The following is a 23,730-nucleotide window of genomic DNA, read 5'->3' on the forward strand; positions in this document are numbered from 1 at the left end:
TCCATTGAGCACACACAACTAATCGTCTTGCTAAGAGACCTACATTGTGAAGACGATTTCGCACCGTAGTAGCAGAGATTATTCTTCCTGATGCTGCAAAGTGGTCTGCAACGAGCTGCATCACAGTAGTGGTTCTTCTCCTTCAGGCCGAAAGAACTAGAAAACGGTCTTCTACAGGTGTTGTAGCTCATGGTCGGCCTGGAACAATTCTTCTGGACACAGAATCTTCTGATTGGTATTGATCCCAAAATCGCTGAACACTACGAGACATTAAGATGTCTAGCAGCTTCAGCCTGAGACAATCCCATTTCCATCCATCCAACTGCCCGCCACCTTAACGAATCGGGAAAAAAATGTCTCTGAGACATTTTCTAAACTCTATTAACTATTGTCACCAAAGCTGCCAACAAGAGTTGAAAATCAGCACAGCTTACACACAAAAGTACAAAAGCTTGATATTTGCATATTTTTTTCTCACTCATAAAGATATGTTCTTTTCAATAAAATCAAAGAGACAGCTATCGTTTTTTCAATAATTGTTTTAAAGTTTGTTATTATGATTCATGCAAACTATGCATTTTATTGTTACTGCTATTTTTTTTTAATGATGAGCTCCGAAGAATATTAAGTACTTTAACTTTTTGAGGCCAGTGTACATCAGGATTCACCGTCAAATCTATTGAAAACAATGAAATTTGTAACTGCCAAAACAGGTACCTTTCATTTTTTAAGAGGACTTTTCTCCCAAATTGAGATTGTGGAAAAAAATTCTACTAGGCGAAAAATGTTTTCAACGTTCATGATATTTAAATATTCGATAGAACATCAAAGGAACGGTTTCAGGCTAGCTATTTTATATACTTTTCAAGAGCATGTTGCAAAGTAACGCTTGTCGGCTGAACTACCTTTGCCAATACTGAGTATAAAGGGAAAATTTTCATATTGTAGGAAGAAATAACAGATATCAAGATGATTATTCAGTGCAATTTTGAACATAATCATACTAACATGTACATCGAACTTGGTATGAAACTAGACAAGAAAAAGATAGAAAAAGATTTCCATGGCGGTTGTATTTGATGAATATGAATATAGTTTTATCCACATGTGAAATTTGCTTTTTTTCCCCCTCAGTTTGTTAGTTTTTAATTTTTTTTTTTTTCAAAAAATCATTTCAAAATCTTTATTGTTTCAAAAAAAATAATAAAATAAATAAAAAACAGAACGAAAGAAAGAGGAAAATACAAGATATTTTTTTTTTTAAGGTAATGAATTTATGCATTCGGACTTCACTATTTATTTTTGTCACTTTGTTATATTATTTTTTTATTATCATAAATCAGTTTGAAACAAATCTGTTTCACTTGATTTACATTTTCATCCTGCTAAACTAGCTTTTCAGGATATTTATTGCAAAAAAGGCATAAGTCCAATTTTTAAAAACATTTTCAGTTAACTTTTGTGATGAAATGAAACGTAATTTAAGGTGAGGTAATGATCTTACTTGTGGCTAGACTAGTCGTAACATTTTTTGTTGAATCATTTTTGAATGAAATAACTTTTTATTGATTCCTGAAAAGTTGCACTGAAATGAACATGACAATGGTTTATGTCATTTGAAGAAAAAAATATCTGGTTTTAATATTGCAGAATATAAAATGTATAATGCCTTTGAAAAATTCTATAAATATTTTTTATAAGTTGGAAGTTGGCCTATTGAAATTTCACATCATGTGGCATATCACATTCTTACCCAGAGTCCTTCATGTGTATTTCAAACAAGGGCGGATACAGATTACCATTTTAGGATCATGCCGAAGAATGCCCCCCTCCCCTCCCATGAACGAACCTACGGATTTGGGTATGAAAAATGCACCATCGAGCATAAACGTGACTTAATGCCATAAGCAATGAAAAAAGTAGTATTTCAATTATTTTCTTTTAAAAATAATTAATGAATTAGAAACACTACTGAAATTGTTTCCATTTTATTCACAAAGTGTTTGAACACAGTGTGAACGGTTACTATGATTGATGGTTTAGGGGAGGGGGGGTCATGACCCTCCCCTTGTATCCGCCAGGTATTTCAAATCCTTATCTCATAACTGTATAATTTCCAAAGTAGTGTAGGTGGCACTAACATTGGAAACTGAGAATGGTGTCCAAGGATCAAGTTTGTGTTCTATTCCATCATGGGAGTAGATCACCAATTAGTGTACAAAGAAAGATGTAGAATAGCTATGGACCAGACCCCCCCCCCTGCATGATGACAGCATCAAGCATTGGTATGAAGGGTTTCTAGAGACAAATAGCGTTGCTAATCGTCCAAGCAGTGACAGGTTTTCTGTAAGTAATACGTTAAGCTTTTACCCCAATCCTTACAAATCGCTTCATAGTGTAGTGAACTTGCAGAGTTTTACACTATAGGATCTGAGGCGTTAACTTTCAAAACGGGTTATATGCAGTTTTGTTTTTATTTATTTATTTTTATTTTATTTATTTATTTTTTATTTTTATTTATTTATTTTTATTTATTTATTTATTTATTTATTTATTATTTTTTTTTTTGGCAAAACGAAAAAAACGTTTTACGCGGAAACACTAACTGTTAGAATTTTAAATTTCTCGCAATGTTTTTTTTTTTTTTGAATGACAAGTGACTACTGGCATAGGTCTAGGAATTTTTCCTTTATTTTACCAGACCTAAATTGCCAATTTTATTTTGGACACATTCCTTTTTGGTGTAAAACTGGATATCATCCCTTTTGCAAAAAAACAAACACGCATTTTCTTCAGAAATAAACTTTACTAGTTTGAAACTAAATATTCAATTTTTTATTTTTACTCTACTTTATTCCTTCTTACTTACTTTTTTCTTTTCATTGAACATTTCAAAAAAAAAAAAAGGGGACCTTCGACCCAATTAAGTATGAACAGTAAAATTGCCCAAGCCGATTCAAATAACGTTGTAGGTATTAATAGATTAGTCTTTATCACAATTCAAAACTAATCACAATTCAATCATTAATTTTAGAATTTAATGGTAATATTAATTATTTAATATTAATTTAGAATTCACAATTTTAGGTCACGCTAGTCTAACTGATAACAGACTTGCACTAGGCCAGTGGTTCTCAACTTGTTTCACGTCGTGACCCTCTTTTCACTAACTATAAAAAACCTGCGACCCCTGATAACATATATATATAATGTGTATGTGTGCGTATGCACAGACATTGCGCATATTTTACATAATAACTCAAGGTGCTTAAAGAAATATTTTATTTAAGCTTCGTGGTTTTTTTTTTTTTTTTTCTGCAATAAGTGCAGAAATTTAAAAAAAAAAGTTAGCATCGATAATGCGAAACATACATTTCGGCACTTTCACAATTCTTGCGTCCTAGCAGTGGCAAATGCAGGATTTAGTTTTCTCCAACTTTCAGTGAAGTGAATGAATACATTTTCTTTTAACAAGGCCGTCGCGAAGTCAAAAAATTGGGAAGGGGGGGCCTTCGGAAGCCTCAATTTTTTTTTTCAAACTTATGTATAGCAAGATAGAAAGAGTCCTGATTTATATTTGGAGGGAGGGGGAGAGGGGAGGAGGTGTCATTGAGCAATCAAATTAATAGAATTGCGTTATATAAGCGAAGAAAGGGAATTAACAGTATGAATCTACAGGGTCGTAAGTGTAACATTCACGATAGTTCTCCCCCGGAAATTGTAGTTTTTAAAATTGCAGTTTACACTATCTCTGATGTTCGGAGGGGGAGAGGTTCAGGGACTTATAAGAACGATTCAAGCTCGGAGACTTGCCTTTAAAACTTCTTTAAGTCGTATAAGTGAAGTTTTAGACGATTTTTAACGATGGGGGAGGGGGAGATGGATCGGGTCATGCCCTCTAGTTTTTCGAAAATGAAAATGATATGCCCTAAATAAGCTCAGTTGTAGACTATTTTTGTTGAAATTTAGAGAAAGAGTTCGGGCGACCTTTCCCCGGAAAATTTTTGAGTTCGGCGTTCTAAAAACGCAATTATAGGCCATCATAGTAAACGATAGGAAAAAAGTTTGGATTTGAAGCCTCTCTCCCCACCCCCAGCGATTTTTCGGTATTGAAGTTTCAAAAATGAAATTTTAGACGAGTTTTAATGAGGCAGGAGAGAGGATTTCGGGTACTTCCAAAAAATTTTTTCGAAATTTAAGTTTAAAAATCAGAATAGTAAGTTATCTTTGATGAGAAGGAGAAATGTTCGAAGACCCTCACCCGGATTTATTTTTTTAAATTTAAGAACTAAAAACGAAATGTTGTAGGATCTTTGATTTGGTGACGGAGGACAGCAGGCACTCCCATGAATTTTTTTTTTCGAAATTAAAATCCTAAAAACCCATTTCTTGGCTTTTTTTTTCATAAAGTTCGAGGATAAGAAGGGGTTCGGGGCTCTTCCCCGGAATATTTCCAAAATAAAGTCTCAAAAATGCAACTGAAGGACACCTTTCAGAATAAGGGTTGGGGTTTGGATAATCTCATACAGAAGCTATTCTAAATTGAAGTTCGAAAAACGAAATTTTAGACGATTTTGGATAATGTTAGAGAGAGTGAATTCGGGAATCTTTCGAGGAAATTTTTAGATATTGAAGTCCCTAAACCAAAGTTCAAGATAATCTTAGATAATGTTCTGAAATCAGGTACTCTGGCATGAGAGGAAGGAGGGGTTGCTGTAGCCCCATAGCCCTTCTTCTGGATTCACCATTACGCTCAAGTATTGATGCTACTCTAAAATGATGCTATTTTTTCCCAGAGTATTTTAATTATTCGACTATGCAATGATACATTTTTAAGTGTAGAGATAATGTCGCGACCCCCGAAGAAATGCCCACAGGTTGGGAACCCCTGCACTAGGCGCAAGGTGCGGTGATTTCTTAATACGGACGGTTATCAGGCTTGATTGGAAATGCTTAGCCAGGGCTTTGCTCCGCTATTTTATTTGTGAACTATTTTTGAACTAGAAGTGGTAAATTCAAATTTGGATATGCGCCCTTTTGATATGAAAATGAATGAGTGGGTACCGGAAAATAAGGGATAAGTTCCACTTAGCTGTAAAAGGCCTGGCGATTAAGGGGATGGATATACACAGTTTAAGTTAGTAAAACCAATGTTTACGCACTTTTAAACAGATATAAACCACTTCGAGAAGAAATTCATGGGTCGATAGGCCTTATATTGGAGATTCTGAAAACGAAAAAAATTTCCAAAAGTGAATATAATCTGTTTGGAAAGTAAACTCCTTATTTGTTTCGAGCCACAAAGGTTTTGAGTTGAATAGCTGAAATTTTCTTTAACAGACGTCATTTTGAGATTCCCATGTTAGCGCCACCTACAGCACTTTAACTAATGCTATACACTAAGAAGGGAAAAGAAAATTAATCATGAATCTGACATTTTTTTTAATTGTTCTTCTGTACAAGGGTCCATGAACACCCTGTATATTCCACTATGTTAGTGTGACAATCAGTTGTGATTCTGTAACTATGTACGTTTGAATTTTTGTACTGCTTTTTATTTCAGAATTGATATTTTAATAAAAAGTTTAATACCAACTATGAATTTTATTTGTAAAACGTGTAGCCAGAAATATATTCAATACAAAGTTTATAGTTCAAAACAATTTAATCATTTATCTATATTACAGTTTACAAAATAGGTATAAACTTTCATGTTCTTTCATTACAACAACATCACCCTAAAATTGCAACTTTTGCATCTTTATGTGTTTATAGATATATACATACAGTCAAGGACCTGTTACAAAATTGTAAAAACCATTAACATTTCAAATCCAGTTCCTTGAATTGATAAAACCCCCATTGCAGTTAGCAGTTGTATTTAAGTGCTTATTTCCTATTTCAGTTTCTGTTTCTTTTAAAGTCTTAGAAGTATGGTTTTGTAAATTTAAATCATGGCAGTTTTCATACTCTTCTGAACAATCTTCAAAAATAGGTGGATATATTGTGTATCTTGTTTGAAGCGAAGAACGGGATCTATTGCCTCTTTTAAATGGAACAGTGGAATGTCCATTTGAAAAATATAGTTCTGGAGATGAGTTTTGAACTGGGAAGGAAATTGAGTTTCTTGGTGATAAATTATAAGGTAATTCGTTAATTCTGTTACTAGTTTCCTGTGGTGAAGAAACTTTTAACATCTCTACTGCTGATTTTCGAGGACCTGGACTTTTATTGCTACTCCTAGCTTGTAGCAACAACATTTTGAAATCATGCATGCTTGTTGGTTTTGTTGGACCTAATCTATCACTAGCTAAAGATTTACGTTCACTACCTTCTGTAGAACGAAAGTCTGCCCAACTTTTTCTATAACCAGGTGTATCACAAGCATAATTTCTAGGTGAAAGAAATCCTGTTTCGGCTAAAGTACCTTTTGATGAGCTTGGACGAATGTAGGACGGAGAACTTGAGCGGGAAGATGATGCTAACGATATTTCAGAGTCCGTTTTGATATTTAGACGCTTTTTACAACTGTGAATAACGGCAAACAAGTCTTCTGTTGACATAGTGCTTTGCTGTTTTGCATTTTTTTCAGGATTTTCTGGTGATTTTTGATGCAAAGGCGGTTTTAATAGTTTGTTTTCAAACGAGTTATTTGTATTTGATTCATTTGGTGACAAACTTAATCTTTCCATTCTTTTAGAATGCATATTTACATTATACTGAGTGAGTAAGTTTTCATTGTCTGGCAGGCCTGAAATATTAGGATCGGGGGTCATGGAATATTTGTGACTGAGATTTTTATTATCTGCATAACTGTAAATTGCTGAATGTGGGTTAGATTCCACAACTGACATGGAATTTTTCGGTATGTATTCCCTTTCCTCTCCTGAAATCGTATTAGCATTAAAAGTAGTCGAAAACATTTGTTGGTCTTTCAAAGGAGGTACCCAAGAATTATGCATAGAACTATGTATCACATTTTCTTCAATGGGTTTTTGAGATAACCTAGACTTTGATACAAAACTTTTCCCATTTGAATAAAATGAACAGGTGCTGTTAGGCTGCATAAATTGTAGAGAGCAAGGTCTATGATAAGTTACTTCTTTCACATTTTGGGGTGCTGAGCCCTGCGCAGTTGCTGGATGTTTAGAATTATGCACATTGTTTATCACAGAGGTTGGATGATTTTTGCGATCTAATGAATTAGTACAATATATTACTTTACCATCAAAGTCTAAAACTACATGTGCAGCTGCTTTTGGTTTCTCCAATAAAGGAGATATTGAACACATAGGTTTTGCTTTATTTAAATATATATTTTTCTCACTATTAGTGTCATTTCTTCTATCATTTCTCATGTTTATAATGTTGGTATTCTGCGGACTCGGAATTTCATTATTGATGTTATCACGTAAATGAGCTGAACTTTTACTACCATTTTCAGAGCCATTGTGCCTTTGAATAGGAGTAACCTTGATAGAATGTTCATATTTTAATGGCTCTTTTTCTGTTTTTACAGGTTGTCTTGATTCAAACGAATTTTGTGGCCACGAAGTCCTTTGATTTAAGGTGTTGCTAGAGTTTGGGATGGGATGAATTTGAATGGATTCCTTTGTTGCCCCAGTTAAGTCTTGCCTTGAATGATGTGAAGAAAATGACTTCATAGGCACTTTAATATTGCTCTCTTGCAATGCAGTATTTTCTACAGTGAAAACTTTTAGTTCCTTAGGCTTTTTTGGTGAACTACTACCATACATGTCAAAAAACGGCTGCGAGTTCAGTTTGTTTTGGATTTTATTTTCCAATCTTTGTGGTTTTTGTTTTTCTTTTACATTTGTTTTAATGCTAACAAGATTAGTGAAAATGTTTTTAGAGTTTTCTTTTAAATTGAGATGTTTTTTGGAGATTTCTTTTTGTGGCTGTGATTGTTTATGAGAAGTTCTTAGTTTTTTGGACTTCTTTGGCAAATTTTGTATTATAACTGGTTTAACAGTATCACATTTTTTGTTTATAAAGTTTACCTGCACATCTTCATTTTTAATTTCTAGAAGAATTGAAGCTGCTACTGTTTTTGGAGGAGGGGGAGGCGGTGGCATAAGTAATTTTTCTTCTCCTACACTAGTTAAAGTTCCAGTGCTAGATGTTATTTCTGACCCAGTCTGGGAGAGAAGACTATTTAAACTCCGATCGCTTAATGTACTAAGGGATGTAGCAGATCCATATTTTTCATGAGAAAAAGGTATGTCGGATAAATATTCATCACTTTCATCACTACTGATGAAAAAAGCATCTGATTCTGTGGATGTATTAATTGATGTGATATCATCTCCATGTAATTTATCAATTTCTGATGATGTCGAACTAGATACATCTGGATCGTGATTTTCATATTTTTCCGATGAAAGTATTCTTTGCTTGTTAGTTGACAGAGATCTTGCTTTGAACCTGCAATTGAAAAACATTTATATTAGTAATCACATATTAAAATCAGTGGTGCTATTTATCATCTACTGAGCTACATAAAAATATTCGTTGAATCACATTGTTTTATTTTGGAAGTTTTTACATTGATGATCAATCCTGAAATCCGAAGAGACGTTCCTGCCAATTGCACCTACGACGGTGTACAAACCAAATCGGCTCGTTCATGATCCTCGCTTACAAACAGCCATTAACGACCACTAAACAACAGCACCTTAGGCTCTGACTAAAAAGCTTCATCTCCTCCATTTGCAGAATCGCAACTTACAAGTTTTCACTTTCAACAAGTCGAGATTACACGATTACAAGACTAAATTACGATTAATTAAATTTTTATTACAGTTACGATATGCAAGAAACACTTGATTAATATTATGATTACACAAAAATGTAATCGATTACGCGGATTACGATTACGTAATCGACGATTACTCCAAGCCTGATACCAACATTACTAAAACACAGTTCAAGGGCTTTCAGAAACTTGATTCAGAGCATAGAAGAATGTAGGTTTGTTTCTGTGCAGTAAAGAAATGTTTCCTAATGTTACAAATTTACAATTTTATTTCAAATCTAAGCGTTAGCTAATTTGTTTGTAGATAAATATACTTTGGGCCCAAAAATTATCATTCAAAGCTTAGTAATACTCAGTTTTTGTAATTCATTTTTTCACTTTCCTACTCTTGGACCATAAGGATTAGCTGCAAAATTTTGTCCTGAAAATAAATGAAAAATGCCCAGAAACATATGTAATACTTTCTGTTCGCCTATTGGTGTTACTAGAACTAGTGCTACCCTTAGAGCAGGAATTAGTAAAGAGAGGTAGCAAGTCCAATCATTGGCTTAGCAAAAGCGGAGGCCAAAAAACCAAGTCACGTGACTCAACAACAACGAATGGTTGAAACGTTTTGCGTAAAACTAGCGAAATAAACCTAATTTCTTCCAATGCTTTGCATTAAAATCTATGATTTGGGGCCTTTGCTTCACGAATGAAAGTCTTCACTCTCTCTATTTTATCTTTACTCAATGGTGTTACCCCCACGAACAACGTAACTACTTTTAGTGTTGCATAGAAAATTGAAAAAAAAAAAAATTTAACATTGGGAAATACATTTATTAAAAAAAATACTTCATATGTTTCATGTGACAAACGCTGGGGTGCCCGTGTGGAGGAAGGGGGGGGGGGTATTTTTAGACGGTTTTGACTTTCGTTTTGGGGTTCTCGTTCTTGAGGAGATGGGAGGTGACCAATGGCACCTCTGACGAAAGTTTAATGTTATGTTTTAAGTGTTCAAGGTGCTCTTCTTTCTTTAAATACTGGAATCGATGCATTTCATATTTTTTTGAACGATTGTTAATTTTGAAAAGTGGAGGGGGAAATCCCCTTTATTTGTTAAAGTTAAGGGGCAGTTGTCCCCCCCCCCGTACGAGTACCCCCCTATGGGAACAAACTCTGGCGTGGTGCTCGATGACAATGACTCCCACCTCGATGAAAATGTAACCGCGTCATATCGCATACAGAAGCAAATGAATTGCAAATGGCATTATGCTGTGTGAAACAGCAATCCTCGGCTTCCTCTAGCCTTGCAACGGTTTTTTCAACAAGTTCCAAACTTCAGCAAAAAAAAAGAAAAAAATTGAAATTTTTGAAGCACTTTTCTTATTGGTGTGCAAAATGCTTTTTTAAAATTGTTCTTTAATAGTCTGGGCGCAGCTTAAATGTTGATTGATTGTTTTTAATACAGTTTTAAATAGTGCATTTTTAGGAAGTAGATATTTCCCTTCACTTTAACTGGATTACCATTTGTCCCAATTAAGCCGGTTAATCGGAAGTATACTGTCCTAAATCCAAGGGTGGATACAGACTACCATTTGGGGGGGGGGGGGCTCCTCGACTCCTCCTTTTCTACGAACGAACCTACAATTTTGGGTGCAAAAAAATTCTGAAAATAATCAGGTGTCGATAAAAAGCACAAAAATCGACGAGGAATAATGCACCTAATAGGGCAAAAACGTTACTAATTTATTTCATAAGCAGTAAAAAGAAGTATTTAAAATGTTTACTTTCCAAAAGTTATAATGAATTACAAAAGAATCATAAATTGGTTGAACACAATGTGGATGTATGATAGTGTCGACCGTTTTGACGGAGAGGGGGGGGGGGGGGTGCATGACCCCAGTAACCCTTCCCCTGTATCCGCCCTTGACTACATCTATGGTGTGGCCCTTGTATTCAGCTCCGTCACTGTTTCCCTAATCTGCTGCACCTTTTATGATTATGATGATCCCTACATAGGGATCTAAGGGTAAAGTTATAGGAAAGTTCCAACATCAGTCAATGTCGCCCGAAGGATGATGAACGCTGGCCGGAAAATATTCCCTCAAAAGGGATCAAGAGATGCATCATTTTCACTATTAATTACCTCTAGTGTTTGGAGGCAACTTCATCCACTTATTGCGAAATAATATTTATATGTATAATGAATTCTGCCAAAAATGCGACAGCTTTTAAACGAAATTTTGATATAGAATTTCCAACAAATGTTGGTTCAAAAATTTTAACTTCTTCAGAAAATTATTCCCATCTGATAATCTTTCGACAAATTTAATGCAATTAATCAAAAACTCTCTGGCCCAGAGGCGGCTTGTGCCCGAAAAAGTTGGTTGTCAAAGGAGGTGCGGGGGGAGGGGGGAGGTGGTCGGTGCCCCTAAAGTTGACTTTTTTTACATTTAATTTTTACATCATTAATTAAATGACCTCTTCTAAAAATTCGGGCGCAGCCTCAAAAACTGAGACAGATGGTCACATGGTTGACCTCCTTTTTCCAATTCAAAGCTACGTTTTAGTTTTTATGAAATAATAACATGAAAGAAATATAAAACACACACTTAATTTTTCTTTCTTTTAACACGTGAATCCATCAATTTTATCATTTTTCGATCAATCATTAATTTTGAACTCAGAAAAGTGGAGAGGCAAAGCCTCTTTACTTTTGTAAGGGAGAGGGCTGTCCCCCCCCCCCCCGTACGAGCCGTCTATGCCTCTGGGGCTTAAATAAAATGGCTTTCTTTCACTTTTTAATAAAGATTACAGCTGCCTTAACAGCCAATTTTCGCCTTTTTCAAGTTATATCATTATCGTGAAGAGATTTGAAAAACATCTCGTTACGTTTTATACTGAATACAACAGCTACCGATATAAAACGTGCAGGGGGGGGGGAGCGCTGACCGTATCAAAACGTTTATAAACATTTCTCAAAAATGACGTGTTTTGAAGCAAGCTTATTGATAAACAAGCTCTACAAGTTATTTAAATCGATAACATTCTAATGTTATACTTCTCTTTCCGCTATATATATATATATATATATATATATATATATATATATATATATATATATATATATATATATATATATATATATATATATAAACTATTCGCAGAATGCAAAAGGATTGAAACCTCAAAAGCGGCGTGCTCTTTTCGTCGAAGCACGTGTTAAATATTGGCATGTTTATAAAACAGGGGACTTTTCTTCTTATTATATTTTTTAGAAATTAAGCATATTCAATTCAAACAGACATGTTAAAAAAACACATGAAAATCATTTTCATCTTCAAAAAAAATTATCAAAATTTTGCAGAAATTTTTTTTTTTAGGAAAACAAGTGTTGAATTCATCAAAATTTTTCAATGTGTTAATAATTCCTTTTTTAAATTGAATTTAATGCTGTAATATCTAAAAAGCGATATAAATTTGTTAAGTTTTAAAAAAAAATATTACAATAATAAAGTTACTATTAAAATAAAAAATTAACTAAGCAGCTTTTAAGTGGCATGGGTCGTCTTCCAACTTTATAATAGTCGAAATATTTTTAGGATGCAAGCAAAGGTCTGTTGAGGTTCAGGTTACCTCAAGTACGGCAAATAATTTTTAGAGGAATCTGTTCGATGTTAGCACGCTTACAGAACATAAGTTTTTTTTTTCTATTTTTGTACCAAGGTAGAAATAAAAGTTGAATTTAAATAAAAGATATCTTTTAAAATTCGTAAAAATTATTTTAGTCTTCAAAATAAATTAAAATTTTATAAACCGATCAATATTAGAAAGAAAAGTAATTTCTAACGATACACATGTTTCATAATTAACTTTCCAATAATTAATTAAGTACATACAAAAAACAAAATCCAGTTATTACGAGTTCATTTTTGAATTTATTCTAAGACTAAAAGGCGGGGAGGGGTCTAAGACGATCTAATCAACTCAGACTGTAAAATACGACTACGAACAATCACAAATCGTTGGTCACTAAAAATTTTACTCAAGTATCGAAACGTTAAACTAAATTTTTGAAAATCGGGAAATTTCTCAAGAACAATTGTAAAAATCGGGAGAATTAAGCTATGAATCGGGAGAGTGGGAAACTCGGCTGAAACGAGAGTCTGCAGCCAAATTCGGGATTTTGGCAACTCGGAAAATTCAAAAAAAATTTGAAAAAAGAAATAGAACCGACTTCAAAATTGCTCTAAAAAGTGAAAAATAATTTTATTCTTTAAACACCATCGATAATACTTTTAAACATAATTTTTGAAGTTGGCGCAAAAACGATCGATAGAATCATTCACAGCCATAATAACTCAACTACAAGTATAAATTTAACCACGTCCAGTTTCTTCACTACCACATGCATTACGCATTGATGACAGCATATTTGAGTAACGATATAAATGTTTCGTTCCTAAGTTTGGATGATTTTTTGATAAAAATATGAACGAAGCATGGTTACAATGGATTTTACTTTTTGTTTTTGCGCCAACTTCAAAAATTATGTTTAAAAGTATTATCGATGGTGTTTAAAGAATAAAATTATTTTTCACTTTTTAGAGCAATTTTGAAGTCGGTTCTATTTTTTTTTTTTTTTTTTCAAAATTTTTTTATTTCATTCTTTTTAGTGTAAATGTAGATATTTCACTTTAGAAAAGCCTTTATTTAAAATTATCATTACAATTACTATTAATGTTACAGTTATATGGCACCAAACTTTTATAACAATGAGTTTCATATTGTCGCGTAGATGAAGATAGCGAAGGCAATGTGAAAGCCAAATGAAGCGAATACTCGTTAGTCTCAACTCGAGATCTTTATTCAGAACCACGAATGAACGTTACATCTCCTTATATACAACTTGAGAAAGTGCTGGAACTTTCCAGACTTGGAAAGATACAGAAATTAATAGAACATTCGAGAAAATACGGGAAACAGTAGAAACGAAATTTTAGTAAAATTCACTTTGTCCTAGTCGGGATTTGAACCCGTGTTGCTCGTGTGGGAGACGAGAATTCTACCACTGAGCCACCGTTATCCACGGATGAAACGTGCGAACTTCGCTACAATATCATTTTAATCATTTAATAGGGAAATTTACTGTTTTTTGCCCATAACTTTTTATCTAAAGAACAAATATGGTCAAACAAAGTAATGGGACCTAAATTGAGCCATCCTCTATCCATTAAAAAAAGAATCATCAAAATCGGTTCACTAGGTGAGACGCTATGAGTGGACAAACAAAAAAAAAAAAAAACATACATACGGTATGAACTGATAACCGCCTCCTTTTTGAAGTCGGTTAAAAAGAAAGAAAGAAACTCTCCCACTTTCAGCCTCACTTTATCGCTAAGAAAGGGCTGAGAGAAGAGGACTATTCTCTATTCGGACACAATAGTAAGGGCCATCCACAAAATATAATCCAAAAAAAGGCGCAAAAGTTCGGTAGTCTTCATTATGCATGATAGTTTTGCACTATTGTTGCAGTATGTCAACGTGCAGAAAAACTTAAAACACGGGGATTTATTCCTAAATGTCAAAGGAATTAAGGTTTGGCGCAGTCAGTCACATTCCTCCTTAAAGTCATTTGAATTTGTTAATTTGAAAAAATTACTATCTAAATTACTAAAACTAAAAAAATAAAACCTTGATCCATTGCAAGATTTTTTATATTTACAAAAACAAACAAAAAATAAATAAATAAATAAAATATTCATTTGAATTCTGAAATTTTGAATTCAAATTGTTTTTCGCAATCACGAGTTGTGACACGACCCTACTCATTGGAGTTGGTGTTTTTAGAAACGGCTCCTGTCCCCCAAACCTGCCCCTCCTCCTGGGCGGTTACGTGTGTATAGTGGTGTGTGTAGGCACGAGTGCGTGCACGTGTATGCTTGTGTGTGTGCGTAGACCTGTGTGTATGCACGTAGGCGTGTGTGTGAGTTTGTACGTGCGTGAGTGTGCATGTGTGTGAGCGTGCGTGTGTGTAGGACATCGACACCACCGACCAGGAGAAGCGGCTACCGGGCAACAGTGCTCAGGACCGGAGGCCGGTGGGCCAAGCTGAAAAAGGAACCAAACGCCAAAGATGGTCAAGTGAGAACAATAAGCAATCGTGACTGCTCAAAAAAAACTTACCTCTCTTTGCAGTGACTTAAACTTTCTGATATTTTCGAATTATCCTTCAAGTGAAGATGTTTCTGTGGGTCATTATTCAAAGAAGGTTTTTTATCAGAATCGGAGGAGTTCTGATCACTACTGCAGCTCCAATTGCCACTGGAAGAATGATCATCCGATTTGTTACCATTTGATTGTCTCATCTCCACTGCCACACTCATAGCAGCAGATATTGTCGATATTGGAAGATTGCTTTTGGATTTTCTTTTGCTATATGGTAATTTCATTGTAGTGTCAGTATACTTGCATTCAACTTGGCTATTATCTATGGATTTATTTTCTAGTTTTAATTCTATTTCATTTTCTGTTAAATAGTTCGAACTTTTCACTGGATCTGTATTGTTGTTTCGCTCCGCAGTATCATTAAATTTTTCTTGATAGTTTGGTTTGTTGAAGTTCTCGGATGCAGTAATCAGTTTTTGTTCAGGAAATGAGTTTGAATTGTCAGCCTGTTGATTCTGACTTGCAATGAATTTGTTCAGAGCATCTTTGGATTCTCCTTCAGCTACTGTATTTCTTCTTTTATCTTTTTTTTTCTTTCGCCGAATCAAAAAGTCCACCTGAAATAAAAATTCACAATTAGATAAATTAGCATAAACGTTTTGATTACAATGAAAGATAAGTTTCAGTGAAGATAATAATTTTGCTCCCATTGCAGGTTTTATGGAAATCAGTTATGGCACTGTTCATGAACGATGTCAGTCGCACTTCAGCCGGGGGGGGGGGGTGCAGTGTGATTGACAAATATAACGTATGACCGGGTAGGAAGAGGGGCCCACCAGGTCATACGTCACAATATTTTTTATAAACATGTTGTTATAAAAATCTATGCGATTCCACACATACATAAACAAAGTCATAATTACTTGGTATGTTTCATTTCACTGTGAGAATTTCTCATGTACAGTCGGATCCCGCTACAACGCGATCCGACTTGCGCGAAATGGCTATAACGCGAGTTTTTCATGAGTAATGATTTTTTTATTGCTGACGCAAATTGTTCGCTTGCAGCATGAAATTTTTTGGAAAGGAGCTGCGGAGCGTTCGAATGGGCTTCGTTGACACTAAATATTGGTTTCCGTGGACGGACTTTCATTAATTTCACATCACTGAAAGCGGAAGTTCACACACTGTATTAGTCTAAACAACGCTTTGCTTTCGTTTATACAAATAACCGCTTTGATTCTTAACAGTTTTTTTTCCTTCTACATATGAACGTTGATAAAACAGAATGGCTCCCAAACGAGCACTTTAATCTTAACGGTGAAGCTCGCAGAGTAGTGTCTGAGCAAAATACAAACATCATGAAATTGGAAGCGAGGCCAGAAATAGGTGTGTTCCCACTAGTGATGGGCATAATCGAGATCTTTTGATAATCGAGATCTCGGGAATCGAGTACTTCTGATAATCGAGTGATTGATAATCGAGATCTTTTTAAGTCGATCACTCGAGTGATTGATAATCGAGATCTTTTGAAATCGAGAACTCGAGCGATTGACTTCTCGAGATCTTCCGAATCGAGTACTCGAGCGATTGACTTCTCGAGATCTTTGAAATCGAGTACTCGAGCGATTGACTTCTCGAGATCTTTTGAATCGAGATCTCGAGATGTTATCTCGAGATGTTTCAAATCGAGATCTCGAGACGTTTGAATCGAGTACTCGAGTAGTTCTGAGCTTTTCCAAAATTGAGTTGACTGCTACGGGGGTGCCCACTAAAATGGGGTGGGGCATGGCGCAGCCTGTACAACTAAAATTTTTAGAGCCGGTTTTTTGAGAGGGTTTTTTTAATTTCATTTTCGAAAGGGGGGAGGGGGTCCATGGCGCAGCCTGCGAAACCGAAATTTTTAGAAGCGGTTTTTTTAGAGTTTTTTTTTTAAATCTCATTTCGGGAGGGGGGGGGGAGAGCTCTTTCTAGACGGATGCTCCGTAACATTTGAGAGGGTGCGCCATCGCCCTGCGAAAGGGGGGAGGTGGACTCCCTTGACTTCAGTTGAATTCCCGAGTTGTTTTGGCAGGGGTGCGCTCGAGATAGGAATGTGACATTTAGCCTACCATTTAGGGGTATAATAAGGGGTGAACCCTCCTGGCTTTTAGAAGTTTTAGGTTAAGTTGGGGGGGGGGGGTATTGACACCCCCCTTTTAGAAGGGGAATCAATACCACTCCCCCCAAATTCCATGAAAAATTCTAGTTTTTACATTTAAGTGGGTCTAGTTTTTTGTTGTTTTCCGATAAAATTAGCAGATACACCTTTTGTCCCCTTACCCTCCGGTAAAGTTCGAAATGCAAGCTTGTTTTAGGGGGTCGACTCGATAGATTTTAGTCTTCATTTTGGGGTCGCAATCCTTGGGGGATGCAGGTTCGACTAGATTCCCTGTTAGCTTGTCAGAAACTAGGAGCTCGGCATTTGGGCGACTGAGTGATTTATTCGAACGGTTATGCATTTAAACTAATGATTTTCATTTATCACGTGATTATTTCGAATGGTTTCGGACTCTCAAACACGAAGTTAATAATGTAAACAAGTAGAGGAATAGTTGCTATGCGCAAAAGTACTCATTCTTTCCTAGTTTATAGCTTTGCTTTTTTTTTTTTTTCTTGGATGTTCCTGTTTGAGAGTAGTTGAGTATATTTATCTGATTAATACATGAGAAGGGAGGGTAAAATATTTCTGATTGCGTTTTCCAGAGGATTGGGATTCCCGACGCATTGAAAAGTGTACAAGTGTGGCTTGAAGTGCATTGAAGTTCATGATTATTTTTTTTCTTTCTTGATCCGCTCTTTTTTATTTTTATTTTTCATTCGTCGACTTTAGGAATATGCAATAAGAGTAAAAGTGTTGGGAGTGAAATGTTTTTGAGTGCATTAAAAAGAAATATTGAAGTTTGTCGTGTGGGATTAATTTTAGCTTCCACTCTTCGGCCCAATTTTTAAATAAAAATTACATTTTATACAGATTGCTTTTTTTTTTTTTTTTTTTTTGAAATTCCATACGCAAGATATTTGTGACTTCTTGTGTGCGTAGCATTTATTTTCGCGTGGGTAGTTAAATTTAAGTATTTTGCTTGTTTTACTCGCTTCTGTTTATGTCATATTCCTTATAGTTTCGTAAATGTTGATTAGTATATTATTTACTCAACTAAAAAATTTTCAGTAAATTAATGTGCTGATTTTATGGGTTTTTTTTTTTTTTTTTTTTTTTTTTGTAAAGTTGAGGCAAAACTGCTGAAAATGCGTAGGCTCGCAACGGTCCATTTCGGAACTTAAGGTTCCGTAGCTACGTTTCATTTTCCGTGCGCTGGTCCTCAAATAGGTTAAAATTGATTGTTAAGTTTCTCTGAAAAGCAAATTAGGTATTCGGTTTTCAAATCATCCGAGATGCTCGATAACCGAGCATTCCACAACAAACAATATATTATACAAAAGAGAGCGCGGGGGAGGGAGGTAAATGGCGCAGACCGCGCCATTGAAGTTTTGAAGAGGAGAGGGTAACTTAAGCGGGCTTTAATTTATTTTAGGGGGTTCAACGTCGCATTTGAGGGATGAGTGTCATCGTCATGGGGGGGGGGGGCACCACTGAATTATAAACACCTTGCGTTTAACATGGCTGTCGCAGCGTTAACAATCGCTTTAAAACGTTTACTCAACGAAGTGTGCTCTCTGAGTAACCCCATTAGAAAAAAAGCAGAAGCAAATATTTGATTCAATAACTTTATAGAATGACAGGGGTGACACATTTGAGAAGCAATTATTTGATTCTAAAACCTTATAGAATGACAGGGGTGTCCGTCCGTCCCCTGTGCGAGCTTTTTATGACAATCCCCCCCTCCCCCAAGAAACGATAATCCGAAAAAGGGTTAAGACTACATTAAATTTTCAATTACACGGTTTGTACCATACCGGTCAAGGGCGTCCATATGCAAAATTTTAAGGGGGGGGGGGCTCAGATATTCTCCCCATGGTTTAATAGGATATTTTCCGCATAGAAACCGATTTCAGTACAGATTAGAGTTATTAAAATTTGACATTTTTAATAACTTATTGATTAATTGCTGGAGAAGAAATGATTTTACATTTTTGCAAAAAAAAAAAAAAGTACTAAAAGCAAGGATGTCCTAATTTCAAAGAAGGGGGAGGGGGCTTGAGCCCCCACTTGCCCCCCCCCCCTATATGGAAGCCCTTGATACCGGTTTAATATATTTTTAAGTTTAACAACTCTCAAGTTTAAACCTGCTAGTGTCGCCCAACGACTTGCCCATATTATCATTATCCCTCACTTTTAAATAAAAATTGTACATACGTACGCATTTAATCTTAATAACTGTCAAGTTCAAAACAGTATGGAAAGCGTTTCTCTATCCTTTGCTTCAAGATTTCATCACCGGATCACACCAGGGGTGGATACAGAAAACCATTTGAAGGGGGGTGGGGGTCATGCTGAAGAAAGCCCTCCCCCATGAACGAAATTCCCGTTTTAAGTACGAAAAAATTCTGAAACTTTTTTGGGGGTCAATAAAAAGCCCCAAATCGGTCAGGAATAAGGCACATAATTGGGGATAAACGTTGCAAATTAATTTCATAAGCAATAAAACAAAGTAGTAGTTCAAATATTTTCTTTGAAAAATAATTAATGTATTGAAAAGATAAGATACTGTCATCGTTTGCATTTTATGCATAAATTATTTGAACACAATGTGTACGGATACTATTCTCGAGAGTTCAGGTGGGGGGGTCATGACCCCCACGACCCTCCATTGTATCCGCCGCTCACACAACACATGCCCGAACACGTGTCTGCAGTGATCTGTATATTTGGGCTCTAAAACGTTTGTTATTGCCTATTACACTTGTATCATTACCCAATCGTATAGTCAAAGATGAACGTAAGGGGGAAGACGTCCCCTCAGGTTTTCAACTTAAGTATTCCCCCTTTTTACCTGAACTATAATTTTAATGCCTCTCAAGTTAGAACCTTATATAAGCGCCTCCAACCTTTACTTCCACCACCGGGAGTCACAACACATGTCTCCCACAGACCCGTCCATGTGTTTATTCATTAACACCTTTCGCTCAAAACATATCATTAGACTACCAAGCATCCCAAAGAATCATTTGATAATCAAGCATTCAACAGTATACATTCGATTATAACACTATTCGAATGAAACATTCGAAAGGCAATTATTTGATTGTAATACCATTTAGATCGCAAGGGGATCTATTCCTCAAGTGTGCTGGCACACTTTAAAATTAGGGATCCTCTCTCCCCCTCAAGAAGGACACTCCCTAAAAAAGTCTAACGTCCATTAGGAATTTCAATGGCTCTGTCTGCGCAATGACCCACCTCCCCTGTGGGTTCCTCAGCGCAGCCCGTCTTTCTGGGGGAAGGGTTAAAAGGTTTCAATGCAAATTTTTGCGGAAGACAGAAAAAAACCATGCACATTCATAAGTAAAATCATTAACTTTTCAAAGCCAGCCCTTTGACCGCCTAAATGACGGATCCGCCCCTGTAACTAAAACACTTCAGAAGCAAGGGTGCTCACCCGCCCTGAGGTCAAGCCCCCCCCCCCCCTCAATATCGCAGAGACCTCCCCCCAACAAACGAGAAAAATACCCCTTAAAAAACTCTCCCTTAAAAATGTCAATAGCACAGTCTGCGCCATGACCCCCCCCCCTCCATAGGCGGGCACCCTTGTCAGAAGTCAACTATATTGAGAAGTTCATTCGATTATCAAATCGATCGAAGAATAACACTGCTCGAGTGATTGACATCTCGAGAACTCAATATCTCGAGAACTCAACATCTCGAGAACTCAACATCTCGAGAACTCAACATCTCGAGAAGTTCAAAGCGAGAACTCGAGCAGTTGATCGCTCGAGAACTAGGAAAGTGACAATCGAGAACTCGAGCAGTTGATCGCTCGAGTTCTCAGAAAGTGATAATCGAGAACTCGAGAAGTTCATCGCTCGAGAACTCGAAAAGTGATAATCGAGTACTCGAGAAGTTCATCGCTCGAGAACTCGAGAAATGATAATCGAGAACTCGAGATACGATAATCGAGAACTCGTGGTAATCGAGTTCTCGAATGATCTTGAATAATCGAGTGATTCGATTATGAGAACTCGATTATGCCCATCACTAGTTCCCACACAGCATAAACCATCATCTTCATAATTTTAAAAATTATAATTAAAATTACGATATCTACTATTCAGTGCTATTATAATGCAATAATGTACTTAATGTAAGTACCCTACTGTTTAAGTACATGTATGTATAGATTTTGTGCTTTATAACAGTAATCATGTTAAATAGTAACGATTTTCTAAAATACTGTAAAAAATCAGTTCTTTATAAAAGATACGGTAATACATATATAGTTAAAAAATGGTTTAAAACAGTTTGAGAGGTGTTAACACATGTCTGAAATAATTGCGTATGCTTATAAAAATTTTCTAAACATATGTTCTTCCACAACGCGAAATTCCGACTTACACGAGGGGTCTTGGAACGCATCCCTCGCGTAAGTCGGGATCCGACTGTATATATCTTTTGTGAGTTTCTAATTGCACATATCAAAATTAATTCAACACCAATCGTTAGGCTTCAGTAGCATCAGGTGATCAGGACCGCCATAAGCGGGCGTGCACCGCGCGCGGATGCCAAATACAGGCTTATCATTCTAAATTTTATTTTAGATTTAAAGCGTGTGAAACAGTTTTTTGCTTAAACCTTAGGATCTTCCTGTGAAAGCTCAAAACTAGTACTTCCTTTTCCTTTGCCACGCTAAAGGGGCAACAAATTCAGCCTTACCGCTCTGAATTTCTTTTCTCTCCAAAGTTAAGAAACGAGCATTTAAGTGTGATTAAAAAATTTTCTCCAAGAAATTTAGGATCTTCCTATAGGAGCTCGTAATTGATACAGTACTTTCTTTTTATTTGCCTTGCTGAAGGGGCGCCTGAGTCAGCTTTATCATTGTGAATTTCAATGCAGATTTTTTTTTTTTTTTTTTTTCAAAATGAAGTAACAAGCTTTTAAGTGTGTTAAACATTTCTTTGCCAAACAATTTAGGATCTTTCTGTAGGAACTCGTAACTAGTACTTCCTTTTCCTTTGCCACGTGAAGTGGGCACCAGATTCAGCCGTATTGTTTTGAATTTCATTACAGATTTTTTTTTTTTTCCTCGCTCAAAGTTAGGTAATAAGCATTTGAGTGTGTTGAACGTTTTTTCGTCGAAAAAATTAGGAGCTTCCTGTGAGAGGTCACAGGTCATAACTGGTACTTACTTTTCCTTCATTTGTTTGCTGAAATCGCCCCCACCGTCTTGGGCGGTAACAGGTGATGAATAGATTTTTTTTTTTTTTCCAAGAATGATAACAGACGATGATTATTAAAGTAAACCTCAATGTCATGGAGTTTTTAACTACTGAAATTTGGAATCAATTGTTAAGTAATCTTGATTAGTAAAAGATTCAACCAACATTCAAGTGACTGAAATGTGAATCCACAAACAATTTATTTTATTCTTTTTCAGAGGAATTTCTGTATAAAAACAAAAAAAGAAAGTATCTTACTAATTGCGCCATTTTAATATAAAAAACAAATTACAAAAATTTTGATTATTTTTTGGTAAATCTTAACACAACTTAAAAGGCAGCCAATCCAGAACAATTGAATACATCCTGTTTTATTATTATTATTATTTGCTAAAATGGGAATATAATGATTTTTGTGAGAAATGTAGATAGTTATTACGTCATAAATGGTCTCCAAATAGACAGTTTTAACATCACAACCTCCAACTGCTTGGGAATTTCCGTAGTTACTTCGAAAATGAGTCAAGTTCAAATTCAAAGTAAATAACTGTTTAAAACAATTTGGAAATACCGATACTATATTGATTTGAAATTTTACGACTTTACATCCATATCTGTATTTTTTTTTTGAAAGATATGTTCAATCATAGCACAAGCGCTACGGATGACTAAGTGGTCAATGTTGGAGGTTATGTAATTAGGCGCGATATAACGAGAGGTTAGCCTAATTAAAAGAAAGGAATTGAAAAATGTACTTACGTGAATCAGAGAACGTCTAAAACTGGCCATTCTGCTGAAGGATTTGCCACTAATATCAATAGGAACGACATTTGAGTTGACTTTTATCACTGATGTCATGCTTCTGTCTGTAGAGCTATCTACATTAGTACAGGACTCGTCGACAGATGGGACCTAAATGATTTTTTAAAGTAGACAAAATATTTCATATATTATTTTGCTTATAGTAAACAGCACAAAATTATTGTACAATAAACAAATTAAAACATGAAAGACAATGCTAGATCAGGAAACTAGTGAAAATAGGGATTTAATTTTTTGCATATAAAAATGTTATCCAAGTTTACGAACTGATATTTTTATTCAAAAGCGCAATTCAATAGAAATTGAGTATTTCTACTGAATTTGACAGTTGCTCATAAGCGGTGGTTAAATATTTAAAAAAAAAAAATTCTGAAAAAGCATAGTTGAGAACATGCGGCGCGATACTCTTTTTATGATTTCTTTTTATAAAGGTTTTTTTTCTTTTTGGTTTTCTTTTAGTTTATTATTATTTTTAAACAAAATCATTTAGATACTTATTGTAAAAAAATTCATTAATCATGTTTTCTTCTTCACCGCATCCTTAACGCAACTTAGATTAAAAAAATTCCGCTGATTAATCGGTAAAACCGCCGATTATCAATAATCGG

General features: G+C 35.4%; 1 protein-coding gene across 1 annotated transcript in view; it reads right to left on the minus strand.

Annotated features, from left to right (window-relative positions):
- Positions 1 to 5,164: 5,164 nt before the first annotated feature.
- The window catches only part of LOC129231145 (serine-rich adhesin for platelets-like), a 110,751-nt gene continuing 92,185 nt past the window's right edge, over positions 5,165 to 23,730 (minus strand). The window contains exons 3-6 of the mRNA XM_054865393.1: positions 23,060 to 23,212; positions 14,945 to 15,543; positions 8,022 to 8,445; positions 5,165 to 5,227 (exon numbers count right to left, since the gene is read on the minus strand). Coding sequence (XP_054721368.1) covers positions 5,165 to 5,227; positions 8,022 to 8,445; positions 14,945 to 15,543; positions 23,060 to 23,212 — 1,239 coding nt within the window. The remainder of the gene's footprint in view (positions 5,228 to 8,021; positions 8,446 to 14,944; positions 15,544 to 23,059; positions 23,213 to 23,730) is intronic.

The sequence above is a fragment of the Uloborus diversus genome, chromosome 10 (assembly GCF_026930045.1).
Source record: "Uloborus diversus isolate 005 chromosome 10, Udiv.v.3.1, whole genome shotgun sequence".
Lineage (NCBI taxonomy): Eukaryota > Metazoa > Arthropoda > Arachnida > Araneae > Uloboridae > Uloborus > Uloborus diversus.